The sequence below is a fragment of the Alligator mississippiensis genome, chromosome 8 (assembly GCF_030867095.1).
Source record: "Alligator mississippiensis isolate rAllMis1 chromosome 8, rAllMis1, whole genome shotgun sequence".
Taxonomy (NCBI): domain Eukaryota; kingdom Metazoa; phylum Chordata; order Crocodylia; family Alligatoridae; genus Alligator; species Alligator mississippiensis.
In genome coordinates, this window is record NC_081831.1 from 39580600 (window position 1) to 39594400 (window position 13801).

A 13801-nucleotide genomic window follows, 5' to 3' on the forward strand; every position below is an offset into this window, starting at 1 on the left:
CACACCTCCCTTCTGGATCCCTCTCTCCCTTGGTAGCCAGTTCTCTTCTTCCTTGAACCTGGGCAGTAATACTTCCTGAATTTGGCTATCCAAGGACTCATCACCTCCCTGCTGTTCTGCACTATCTATGCTTGTCTTTCTAATCCCAGAATCCTTTCTGTAGCACAGCCACTGGCTCACTCTTCTAGCTGCAGGTAGAGAAGATACCAGTGCTAGAAACTGCTTCCCTGCTCTGTGTTCACATGGAATCCACCCTGGCCTGTTTCCATATGGGGTCCACTTCCCTTTGGGCCAGGCGTGGCTGGTGAACTCAGACTGGTGGAGCAGTGGAGCATCCCACAGGAGTGGGGAGAGGGGGGTTGCAGCTGGCCGGCAGCGGGGGGAGGGGGGGTTTGCAGCTGACTGGCAGTGGGGGGTGTTGCAGCCTCCCCACTACCAGCCGGAGTGCCCAACTGGCTGCAAACCCCACCCCGCCTCCCACCCGGCTGCGAAACCCACCTCTCCTGTGGGACGCTCCACTACCCCACCGGTCTGAGTTCACCAGCCAAACCTGCTATGGGTTTCTCTCTACATGGGATCCCCTAACTTTACCATGCTTATTTATGGCCAGTACCATTCTGCCTGTGTGGTAGAGGCTTTCTGACTATGGATGGTGGACTGCAAGAAGGGGCACCAACACTGTTAGGTAGGGTGATTCTGAGGGAAAAGAAGGTACAAGGCACAAAGATAATAAGATGATACTAGTAAGATCCATATGAATGTAAGAGTGATATAGGTTGATATAGGACCTAACAGCCGTATTGGCTGCAAGGCCAGCAGCTCTGACCATAGATCACACAGAACCTTGACCTCTGAATTAGAGGTCACCAGGAAGTCAGGTATTATTTGCACCTGATTTCTGCCTGTTTTCAATGATAATGTTTACAAACATGGATGTCTCCATGAGCTGAACTGTGGAAGGGCTCTCTGTGTAAGGAACTAAAGGTGCCTGAGCTATCTGGTGTTGTGTGTCAAACAGTAGCCAGTATAATCGTCCCAACTTAGTGGGTGAGTCTGGGGTGCTAGCATTCCTAGCCTCTCCACACAGATGTGAGGCTTCTGCCTGGTTTACACACTGTCCAACACCTCTTCTGAATGCAGGTTGGTTCATCCCCTCGTGGCATTTCAGAATCCTTCATGGCATTGCTGGATTTTTTTGTCCATGAAGCATACTGACCCTGGGTTCCAGCTTTGTGTGCCTCAATAGTAGTGTGCCAACTCAAGAGCCCAAGGGCCTGAGTCACATTGGTGCTGAGCACCTGTGGTTCCCCTGGCTAAGAGCTGGAGGTGTGAAAAGGGCCCAGCACTCTCAAACTGGGCTTCCAGAAATGGAGGCAGCTAATGTAGAGGCCTCTTGGCAAGTGTTGGCCATACAGTTTCTGGGTTATGGGCCTCTGTAGCAAACTCAAGGCAATCCACTTTGTGTCCAATACACCTGGCAGTCAGACCAACCTGCTTATGCTCCATGATTTCCTTTTTCTGCTTCCTATCGCTCACTTGCCATGACTTGATCTTTAGGGTTTTTAACTAGGGAGGCTGCCACCAGAGACTGGGTAGCCTCTTCCTAGGTGTCTTTTCTCAGGGTAAATCCTCCAAGCTTCTCTGCCCCAAACTCTGCGGGGTGGGCTTCTCCTTTAAGACAATCCCAGTCGAGTCTTAAGGGCAATAACCATGACCTCCAGCCACCCCCATAGTCATGCCCATGCCTCACAGATGTTATCAGTTATAACTCTCAGGAGGTACCTGGCCTCAATATAAGGTCTGGCCTACTCAGGCCTCCAAGCCTTTGTCAGGGTCTCAGCCTTCCTAGCTTCTGCCCCATTCCTTTAGCTTAGCTCCTTTAGCCTAGGCCCACAGCACCGAGTCCCAGCTTATGATCTCCAGCCCTACTCAAATTCTGGGCCCCTTGCCCTGATTTCATCCCTCTTGGGCTATAGCCCCTGACCCTCTGGACCCCAGGCCATCTGTGACTTAGATCCTACCCTGGCAAGGTCCTAAGCCTTGGTCCTAAGTCCTACCCTGCACACCCCACTCCCTCAGCTATGGAAATACCCTGGCTGTTTGTCTTTCAGAAGAGTATGAGGAGCAGTATACAGATACCAGAGTCACTGGTCAGACCTTCCGTTGTTCTAGCCACCAACCTTCAGACACACCCCCTGAGCCGTCCCCCAGACCACCACCTGCCAAGCGCCTGGAGTTTGTGTTCATGGTGAGTCTCCCCAGCTGCCCCAGGTGGGGGGTGGGTCTGTCACTTTTGCTGCCAGCTGCAGTGCACAAATCCAGCCCAGAAATGCTCCTGCAGGCCAGCTCTTGGGCCTGCCTCTACCTTGCAGTGAGGCAGCTGAAAGGGTGATGCTGCAAAGAGACAGAGGAACCATCCTGATGGAGGGGAAGAGCTTCTTTCAACAGGGCTTGGATTGTCCCCTCTCCCCAAGGCAGTTCACTTCAGCTGCCCTCCTGAGCCCATGGTGAGGGGAAAGAAGGGTCAGCGCTACTCGTGAATCATCCAGGGTTGTGGCTGCAGATCAGTAGGCAGGGGGGCTACAGGTTAGGAGTGAGGGGCAGGGGCACAGCAGGGCAGGGGAGACCTGGATTAGGATTGTGGGGCATCAAGGGAGGAAGAGAGTGGAGTCCTGACCTGAGCTGTCATTTCCAGTCCCTTGTTCCCCTCGCACATGCTGACAGTCACTCCCTCCTTCCCCAGTACCTTCCCCACTTTTGTGTGCCTCGTCTGCACATGGGACCTTCCTACCATGACACAGTCTTCTTGGCTTCATTTCCATTTTTTCCACAGCCCACAAATCGGCAAGAAAATGAAGATGAGACTACTACAGTGGGCGTGAGGCCCCCCAAGTCCTCCCTAAGCCTGCCCACCACCCCAGACAAGCCAACAGGCTGGGCCAAACCCTTTCCCCTGCCTGTCGTGGAAGAGAAGAGATGGCATCAATCGTTCTCCACCCAGGCCAACATTGTCCCCATCAACATCTCAGGTAGGGATGGGCCCCCTCCAGGGCCTCTCTGGAAGAGGGGTAAGACTATGGGATCAAGAAATTAAAACACTTCAGTCAATCCACAGCAGTAGGATTGGACCCTGTTGTGAGGGTGGGGTGCAGTTGTGAGCCCAGAAAGACTGTTGGATCCCAGGCCTGTGCAGCATGTAGCTGCATCCAGGGGAATGCAAAGCTATCAGACCCAAGCAGAGTGACTGTGGGGGGAGGGAGGTGGTACCAGGCCTGGGGAGGTAGGACCAGTTGGCAGCAACACTCTTGGCCCTCATGGGCAGTGGTTGACATTGCCAACAGCTGATCAAACCAACTATCCACACTGGTATGGGATTGGATATCTGTAGGGCTGTTTCTCTGTGCTTTGTTCTCAAGCATGTATTTTACCATCCATAAAGTCATTCTTAATTTTTGACCATCTCATTAAATTAGCCATCTCATTACATTAATCTGGTCTTATCTGCACCATATCCTGAGTTTCTGGACTATCGTTTTTCCTCTAGTTAACCAGTCAGCCTGTTCTGTTGTCACCTTGGTTCTTGTAGTGCTTGGTCCAACCTGTCCATCTGTCCATGCTTGAAGGCTCATGTGATTGGCAGGAAGGGCTGTAACTGTCAGCTGTCAGGCTGCAGCTCTTCTCACCAGGGGGACTTTCACAGCACCAACCTGCTTAGGTCCTGCAGGATATTCACTCCCCCATTGATCCCAACACTCCCAACCCCACACTCCTCCACATCTCCCTGCCAAACAGTGGCATTCCTGCACCAGCTCTAGGGGCGCTTATACACATGACCCCATTACCATATACACATGACGAAAATGTCACTTTGTGTGGCTTAAGGGTATCACACTGTACATGTGAAAGAGTTTTGGGGGTTTTAAATGAGTTTGCATTGTTGCAAACTAAACTACCTCCCAATGTAGTTTAGTTTGCAATGACACGTTGCAGCTATTAGTCAGCTCACACCCCAGCTGCAGGAGAGGCAGGCAGGCTCCAAAGGAAAAAAGAGCCCCTCGTTGCGTCTGCCTTCAGCAGGCACCTGCTAATGGTAGAAGCAGCAAGGGGCTCAATTCTTTTTTTTTTTCCAGCAGAGCCTGCTTACCTCTCCTCCAGCTGGGGGGGCAAGCTGCCAGAAGGCCAGGCAGCCCCAGGGCTGCAGGGGGCCCTGGTCCTTCCCTCTGCGGCAGAGCCCGCCTGGGCAGGCTGCTAGTAAGCCAGGTGCTGCCCCAACTCAGGGTCAGGAAAGAGTTGGATTGGGCCAGGTGCTGCCTCCAAGCTGGGGCAGCACCTAGCCCACTAGCAGCCCTCCCAGGCAGCCCCAGTGGATACCGCTGCCACAGAGGGAAGGACTAGGCCCCCCTGCAGCTCAGGGGCTGCTCGGCCCACCGGCAGCTTGCTCCCAAGCTGTGAGCAGGCTCTGCCAGAAAAAAAAAGGATCAGGCCCTTCGCCTTAACAATGATGGAAAACTAGACCCCCTAAATTGAAATGGTGGGCTTCAGTTAAACTCACTGTTTCAATTTAGGGGAGAATGCAACCACAAGAACTAAACCCTCGTCACATGTACAAGCACCCTAGTTGAGAAGGAGAGTCAGCGTAGCCTGCGAGGCATGTCTTGAGAAACTAGAAGGCCTCGTTCAGTCCCAGGCTAAATGAGCAGGAGACACTCCTCCAGCATGTGGTCCATTGTGGTTGGGGGGTGGTGCAGAAACCAGTGCACAGGGTGAAGTGGCCTCTGTCCTGCAGCAGCAGTGCTTGCTCCTCTTAAGCACCTGCTGGAGCTTAGGACTTGAAATGTATATGGACTGTACAGAGGCTCAGCAAGACTCAGCTTCTCTGAGCCGTTCAGCCATGACTCTGCATCCCCCACTTACACTGCCCCCTCCCCCCACTCCAGTGCCATGTTAGTGCTCTCCTGTGGGGTTTACTGTTGCCAAAACCTCAGCCTCTGATCTCAGGCCACTCCAAGCCCCATGGCTGGATCCTCTCATTAGGAATGCTCTTGCTGAGCCCTTGTCTTTCTTGTCCCTGTACCCCCATGCTGCTGCCAAGCCCAACTGCCCATACACAAGCTGCAGTGGTCTCAGTGACTTGTGATACTTTGTGTCTCCATGGGCAAGTCTCATCCAGTCCATCATCTCCATGTTCCCAAGGCTGGGAGTCATTCACCCACCTTTGCTCTATCTCTCTCTGTGGGGCTGGATCTCACTGCTAACTACTCGTTCCTCTTCTTGCTTGTCATAGTTCTCCCCTGACCTACTGCTGCTGACTTAAATGGCAGGGAGGGGAATTCAGACTGCATGCCAAGAAAAAGAAACCCTACTTTCTCACAAGACAAAGGTCATGGGGATCATTAACCCTTTTGCAGCCAAAGCCTGCTCTCTGGCTGTTCTGGTCCTGCTGATAAGGGACTTCCTAATAAAGCTGATGAAGGAAGAATGAATGTCAAAATTACCTTCCCTTCCTTGAAAAGGTATCTGTCACCAGCCAGAAGGTATGGCTCATAGAACAGTATGAGTTCCCTTGCCTCACTCACTTCTCCCCATGGGTGAACTTGATTGGCCTACCTGCATGGCAGGTGCCACTTGAAGCAAGCAGGGCTCCCACCTCACCAGCTCTGCCTCACACTCTCAGTGACTCTCACCACAAGAGATGATGGAGGGGACAAGTGGCCACATGCTGGTCCTGGAAAGATGCTAAGACTGGCTCCCACTGATGCAGAGCATCGCCTTCCTGTCAGCACTTCCACATTCCCCAGGATCACACACATGCACATCCCTTGCCATGTGCCAATGCCCTGTATCAACCTGCCCAGCCTGCTGGTGAAAGCCAAGTACCTCTGGCCACTAATACACCTGGGCAGAGTTGTGTGGGAATCAGCACCCCTCTACCAGCAGCCTGTAGAGCTTCCTCTAATTTGTCCCCATTTATGAGTCGAATCTCTCTCTGCTTTCCAGGACCTGAAGCAAATTCTGTATTCCAGTGGGAATGAAGACATTTCAGGGTGTCTCTTATTTATGACATTGATGGGCTGTGAAATAGCAAACCTGAGGTTATGAAAAGCAAGGATTGTTGTGGTGCTATCTTTTATTGGACCAACTGCATGGTTGAGATAAATTTAGTCCAAGTCTATCCCAACTATTCAGTTGGTCTAATAAACGATACTGCCCACAAAAATCTTTGCTTCTCAAATATTTCCTGGACCATCACAGCTACATCATTCCAATACTACCAGACCTGAAGGCTGTTCCTGGTCCAGGGCTGAGCCCTGCCTGTGCAAACTTGAGACCCTGGAATTGTGAGGTGGAAGGAGAAATAGAAGGCCTAGGAAACATCAGCAGTTGATCTGCTGCAAGGGTTTGAATGTTAGAGTCCAACCTGAGACAGGGCAGGGAGTAGGGCAGGTAATAAAAGTTTATCACATGGCTTTGTATTTTGTCAGACAGTGGCTCATACTGTCCCTTCATGTCTGTCTGTCTGTCTGCCTGCCTGTCTGTCTCTTACACACATACACACAGCAGTGGTGGGTTACATTACACGTGTGACCATCTCATGTACCTTTTTTAACCCTTCTTTGTAGGACAAATATTCCAACCCCCTGGATTGCTTCAAACAGCTGATTTTTAAATAATTAATATTCCAGAGAAATGTTTCCCCTCTGCCCTTGAAACTGGAATTTCTCCCTCCCTGCTACCAACAAAACACAGGCTTCAGTCTGTAGCAGGTGTAGTGGCTGATATGTTGTTTCTAGCCCTGACTGACTGTGAGAAATTGGCTTCATTCTTTCTGGAGAAGACTTTTTAGATCCTTGGTGGAGGTCTTCATACTCCCATCTGTATACTCAGAGCCAGAAGGCTAAGGGCCCAGCTTGAAAAACAAGCCCAAGAGACATTTTCAGGTTCTCTACCATATTTTTAAAGTAACTTCATGAAATTCCATAGCCTGCACACAGTGGGTATGTGGGGACATGAATTGCTTCCCTGCACCATTGCTACTCAGGTGTGTGGTGTTGCCCTAAACTCATGCCCACAGTTGGTATCCTTGACCCACATGCTACCATACTTACACACATATGCACACCCACATATAAGGATAGTCACATCACAGCACACGGGTCATTCTGTGGGTTTGCACCACACTCTGGGTGCTTCTTAAAACCAGGCCCCTTGTTACATGCTACTGCCTCTGCAACCAGTCTGTCCCTGGTACACACACTTTGTTGTTTGTTGTGACATCCAACACTCAGCCCCATTGCTGGCCCTACACAGCCTGTACTGAAGGCCCTGTGCACTTCAGCACAACTATTTGAGCTCACATGGGATGATAGAAAACTGAGGCGTTACCTGTGGAGACAAGAAGTAGCTTGTGTTATCAGCTCAAGGCACTGAGTTCACCCCAGCATGGCAGCATGGCTTTGCCTAAATCAGTGGAGTGGGGCATTAAACCAAAAATCACATAGTCCAAGGGCTTTGAGCAACTCTTGCTTGGCAGAGCCCTGTGGCCCAGATCAGAGGCAGCAGTGTAACTACAGGGGGGTGACTGAGGCACCAGCCCCAGGTGCTTACTTGAGGGAGGCACAGAAAGAGCAACTCTGCATTGCTGGCCTGACTGCCACTGGCAGCCCCACTGCAGCTGCCACCCCTGTTACTGCTACCATCTCGAGTGCAGAGAAGCCCAGCTATGCCTTTGATCAGGAGGGTGGGCCTGCAGGTGGTGGGAGTAGGGAGCCTGAAGCACTGACCCTTGTCATCCATGCAGTTCTGCTGCCCACCCTCCCCTCCTGTCCTGTGCTGCCATGTACAGTGTGTTTGTTTTGGCTACAGGAGAGCACTTTGCTAGGCACGCGAGTGCACGTCACTCCTTGTTTAACACAGAGACCGCGATGAACCCCAAGTCCACCCTGCGGCGCAGACGGACCATTATCGGATTTCCTAACCTTTCGCTGCGAGACCAAGGTGACAACAATGACTGCACAGTTCCTTTCCTTGCCCCCCTGGCCCCAGACTAGAGAGTGCCCAGGCACTGGCTGGACACACATCCAGACCCACCCTCGCTGACAGTAGAGTTTTACCATTGTCAGAGGCAAGGCCCATATGCTGTAAACGTTGAGATTATTCATAGCAGCACCCAGCTTCAGGCTTAGCTAGGACTTTCCTATGGCACCTGCCTGTCTGCAGTAGGACAAGCTCTGAGACCTGCCAATCCTTTACCATCTCTGATGGTACTCATCCTAACCCCCTCTTCTTAGGGAAATATCCTTCATTGGCACCAGCCAACCATGCCCAGAAGGGTTCCAGAAGTCAAATCCTGACATCCTGACTTGGCTGTCACTAACTTAAGTAGCAGGATAGGCAGGTAGATAAAGAATGGGAGGGGGTGCCAGGATTTGCTGTCTTTCATTATTTAGCATAATTCTGAGTGCCTCAAATTTGGGTCCCCAATGCTTTTTGGAGGTGCTAAGCACCTGCCGCTGCTGCTGCTGCTATTACGACAAGCTGTGGATACACAACTCATCTCAAGCTGTGGATACACAACTCATCTCAGGGTCTCACCCAGTCAGAACATGGGGCTCAGTAAGGAGCCCCACACTGGCCTGTTCTAGGTATCTCATTTTCTGCAGACAGAAGCCACATGGATTGTTAGAGCAATTGCCTGTGAGTGCAAGAGGCCCGGTTGCCAGGATGCATGTGCTTTTGTTCTACAGCTCAGCCTTTTGACAGCTCCTCTGTTAACAATGCCATTTGACAAGCGACTAGTCTGCAATTTGCAGCTTATTCGTGCTGTTACTTGTAACAAAAAAGGAAGGTAAGATGACAGCAATAGTTCTCTGAGAATACAGGTTACCTCCCCCTGCCAAGAGTCACCATGCATCCCAGGGTCTGGTTCTGAAATGTGCTTGCTGAGGCACAGCCCTTTCTACTCCAGACCAGGATAGAAGAACACCCTCAGTGGTGACATGAAGTGGCACTGGCTGTGAGCTGGAGAGCCCCGGAAACCTCTGTGTCCATCAGCTTCCCTATAGAATCACTTCAATTCTGGCTCTTCTGTGCCACATGATATATTGTCCACTGGACAGGCTGGGGATGGGGTCTGGCCTGCGTGCCTCAGCTGTAAGAGTATTCCTCTGGAAGGAAAATTAGCTCCCTATATCATATTTATTCGAGCTTCAAATAAAGAGAGACCTTCAGTACTGTCCTCCTGAAATGTCAAGTGATGAGCTCAGACAGTGGGACAGCCTGGTCTGCCCCTGACAGTCAGAAAACATCTCTTGCCACTCTCTTGTGAACCCCTTAGGCTCACTCACAGGTGACATAGACAAGTTAGTTTCTCCTAGACCAAAGTGAAAGTCAGGGATGATGTAGCCAGGACCTCCATGTGCTGGATACCCCACCCTGGCCCCCACCAAGAAAACAACCAACTAACAGTGTCCCATCTGCGCGTGGCTCTGTAGTTACCAGGGAGGGCACTGCCCAGGAAGGGCCTTGCCAAGTGGAAATGTGCAACTTTGATTATGTATCTCCCTGGAAGCCCGTCCCTGCTCCCTGCCCCCCACTGCTTCTGGCATGCATAGCTTGTGAGAGAGGATTGGGGCCAGAGCTTAAAACTGGCTTATTGACATGGCCTGGGAGATAGTGCCCAGATTGTTGGAGATGAGGCTAATACCTGCAGTCCCAAACTTTCCATATTCTGGAGCAGTGGTAGAGGCTGTTTCTATTCTTCCCTGATGTTCTGGTTCCAAATCCAGACAGGGCCTTTTCCCCAGAGGCAGTGTGGATTTGGTCAGAATCCAGTGAGAATAGCTTGGCAGACTTCAGCCCAATCTAATCCAAACCAAACTCTGAACCTGGCCCATGTCATCATGTGTCCCTGGACACAGTCCCCACATTGTAGACCTGGCCCAGATGGCAGAAAACAGGAGGCCCCTGCCCCACGTGATCAATCTCTATAAAGAAGTTGAATAGAGAAAGCCTGAACTCCATCACTGTAAGTATTAGAACTGAATAACCTGACCTGAGAAAATGGTGAATCACTGTTGGTACTTGGCATTGAGAACTCTCTGCATGAGGTCTAGCATGGCTGTAACTGGCCACAGTCTGGCTTAGCTCCACAGCAAAGTACCTAGTTTATCACCTTGTAAAGACAGCTGTTAGAGTGCAGTACTTCCCAGAAACTATGATCCAGCCCAGAGAGGTGATGCCCTTCATTAGTCTTCTAATCTCTTTCTCTGAGTTGGTTCTGCAATAGAAAAGGCCCCTGCCCTGATTTAGTGCACTTTGACCAGAGCTATCTCCCACTGATGTAGCATCCAGTATCACTGTACCTAGCATAGGGAGTCTGGATGAATTGGTTACGGTTGTCATTGTGGTGAGTGACCATGTGCCATTCTTAACTGGACACTCAAGTGGACCCACACAGGTAACTTGGTTGTGCTGAGAGTAACACTGCTGTGCACAGAGAATTCCAACCCATGGGCCAGGAGCACTCTTCCACGGCCAGGAAAATCCCAGGGGAAGAGATCTCTACAGGAAATGCTCCACGCTCTCCTGTTGCAAAGGGCACCATCATGCTCAGTGTACCCCAATATTCATGGGTTTCAGTGGCAAGAGGTATCCACACATATGCCTTGTGCTTTCACATGACTGTGGTCCTCTGTGGAAGTGCACTACCCCAGCCAAGGTTTCCTCCCTCCTCATAAGAGAGAGGACTGGAATATGATGCAATAAGCACGTCCCCAGGACATGTCCTATGAAGCCAAAATGCAGTGATAGTATGTGTCTGACCTGAGCCAAGCTTACCTATTGCCCCCAGCTTGCCCCATTGTCCCTTTCATGATGAACCCTCAGTTCTGGGCCGGGGGGCAGAGATGGTGTCACATAGATGACTGAGATCCCATGCACCAGCAGGAGGAGGTGGTTGTTGAGAGGGTCCCCCCACATCCAGGGAGGGGGCTCTGATTCCTCACCTATGTGTGTCAGAGGTCAGGAATCTCAGCAGTGCATTAGCATCCTGCTGGGGTCAGTTAGAGGTGAAGGAACAGAGTATAGCCAAAGTTTTCAGTATGGCTCCTGGGTGGACAGGATCCTGGGTTAGTTCCCAACCAGGGGATTTGCCAGCGCTTAAGTATACAATTAGGTGTGAGGTGCTATTAAATAGTGCTGTGGCTACAAAGGGATCCCTCTCATAGTTCGTAGGCTGAGACTCTGCCATGATATATTTGTGTTGGTGCCTGGCCCTGCACACCCACAAGGATTCACTTGTGTTTGTGTCTGTTCCTCTAGGCAATAGCAATGGTCCAACATTCAGTCCACATGCCACCATAGTGGAGTCTGCATCATGCAGCTTTGTTCCTGAGGTTGGTAATGGGAGATACTCAACACATGAGGCTGGCACCCCCCGGCCTCTGCCAGCTCCACTGAGAAAGACATTCAGTGATCTAGGGGAGACCCTGCAAGCACATTGCTGCCAGGCCCCTACAAGGATGGAGAGCACAGGCACAACCTACACCAGTCCTTCTTGCAACAGACCAAAGGACTCTACTTTCTCCCCCTCTTGGAATGCAAGTTCCTTCAACTATATGAGCCCATCAAGTCCAGTCGCAAGCCAGAGCAAACTAGCCAATGAAAACATGTGTTCTTCACCATGCAGTTCCAAGGTGTCTCCAGACATAGGCTCACCTGTGACCAGCGACAGCACAACCTCCTTCTTCATTGGTAAAGACAACCTCATAGGAAGCAACGGGTCCAGCTCATTCTGCAGTGCTCCTGAGTCATCCATGAATGCTGTAGGCAGCCAGAAGCCAGAGGAGAAAGAAGCCAAGGTGAACTTCTTGCCTAGCAGTGCAGAAGATGTAGAGCCCTCCCAGGCGGAAATGGACAGAAGTGCCTGTAGGTTCCGTGAGAGGTCATTGTCCGTGCCTACAGATTCAGGTTCTCTTTGTTCTGTGGATATCATGTACACTGAGAACCGTCGAGGCAGTGCCAATTATGCACTGAGCTACCCCAGTGCCAGCTCTGAAGGTAGCACAAGTACAGATAATATCTCCTTAGGTTTGGAGCAGGATGACCAGCAGAGGCGACGCTCCAAAAGCATCTCTCTCAAAAAGGCTAAGAAGAAGCCCTCCCCACCTACACGCAGTGTCTCTTTAATTAAAGATGGACAGGTTGTCAAAGCAGAATCTGTTTCAGTGTTGCCAAAGGACCAGAGACCCAAGAGCCTTTGCATCCCATTAGATCACCAGGGACATAACTTTGTGCACACCGATGCCCAGGGTAACACAGCAGTGCCTCCCACAAGGGACCAGGACAACATGCATTTTTCTCATCAGTGGTATCTCATGGACTGGAAGTCCAGTGATCCTTACCGGTCTCTGTCCAGTTCCAGTACTGCCACAGGTACCACTGTGATCGAATGTGTTAAGGTGCAGGGCAGCTCTGAGTCCCTTATCTCCCCCTCCATTTCCAGAGCCACCACACCTTCCCAGCTCTCCACTGAGGTGGACATGAAAACCTCCTCACCAGGGAGACCCACTGGGCTGATGTCCCCCTCCAGTGGCTACTCCAGCCAGTCAGAAACCCCAACACCAACCATCCCCACATCAGCCATTCTCGGACACTCTCCACACCAGACCAACAGGGTGAGGCCGCTGGTCCCTGAAAGGAAGTCATCACTGCCCCCGGTATCACCTATGGAGAGGAGCCCTAAGTCTAGACTATCCTTCGACTTGCCAATTAATCCACCAACACACCTGGACCTTTCAGGGCTAAAGATCTCTCTTAAGGGTAAGACCAAAGTGAGCAGGCATCATTCTGACTCCACATTTGGAACCAAGCTTGGCCAGAAGACAAGCACCATCCAGCCCATCATGCCTGTGGTCACACAGTCAGACCTGAGGTCAGTTCGTTTGCGCTCTATCAGCAAGTCAGAACCAGAGGATAATACTGATAGCCCAGACCATGCTGAGGAGCAGAGAGAAGATGTCTTCTCCCCTCCGGAGAGGAAAGTGAAGCCCCCAGTAGCAGAGAAGCCACCATTATCCAGAAGACCCCCAAACATCCTTCACAAGCAACCACCTTTACAGGAGGAGTCCCCCCTAGCATCCCCAACCTCCCCTCTGACTCCACCAGGTGCCACTGCCAGAGAGAAGGCACTGTCACAAGACATGTACGTAGCCGTCCGGAAACCCAAGCTGAAGATTTCTGATGATAGGAGCCCTGGGGAGCCCCCTTTGCCCCTGGCAGCTGCACTACCATCCCCCCAGGGCTCTCAGGGGATGTTTTTCTCAGGAACACAGAGACTGTCTCAGAGCAGCCTGGAAGACGAGCTGCAACTGGCACCAGAGAGGAGCAATGCCCCCAGTGGTCCTGATGGGGAGAAGAGGAAAGCCAAGATCCCTCCCCCAGTTCCAAAGAAGCCCAGTGTGCTCTACCTGCCACTCATCACTCCCTTGCCCCCACAAGGGCCCAGTCAAGGAGAGCAGAGGTTGACGCCTAGCCCTATCATCACGCTGGATGAAGACAACAGCTGCTGTGACCCAACCATGAGTGACCTGCTGCCACCCACAGCACAGGAGAAGACAGTGAACTCTCCAGCTGTTGTGTCTGGGGAGATTCCTTCAGGTCAGTGTGACAGTGGCCCTGCTGCCTTCCCCCCTGTCACGCCAGAGTAGCACTGTCCCAGGTTGTCTTGATTTGCTGGAGGGAGGGTAGTAGATATGCTGAAGGATAGGGCTAGGATTCAGAATTATCTAGACAAATTGGAGGA

At 51.5% G+C, this 13801-nt stretch overlaps 1 protein-coding gene across 5 annotated transcripts in view; it reads left to right on the forward strand.

Annotated features, from left to right (window-relative positions):
- NHSL2 (NHS like 2) overlaps positions 1–13801 on the forward strand; it is a 175729-nt gene that overhangs the window by 151842 nt on the left and 10086 nt on the right. For 4 of the 5 annotated variants that reach the window (XM_059732670.1, XM_059732672.1, XM_059732673.1 and 1 more), the window contains 4 exons: positions 2112–2248; positions 2834–3029; positions 7864–7995; positions 11320–13656. In XM_059732670.1, coding sequence (XP_059588653.1) covers positions 2112–2248; positions 2834–3029; positions 7864–7995; positions 11320–13656 — 2802 coding nt within the window. The remainder of the gene's footprint in view (positions 1–2111; positions 2249–2833; positions 3030–7863; positions 7996–11319; positions 13657–13801) is intronic. The other variant, XM_059732671.1, reaches the window with a different exon arrangement.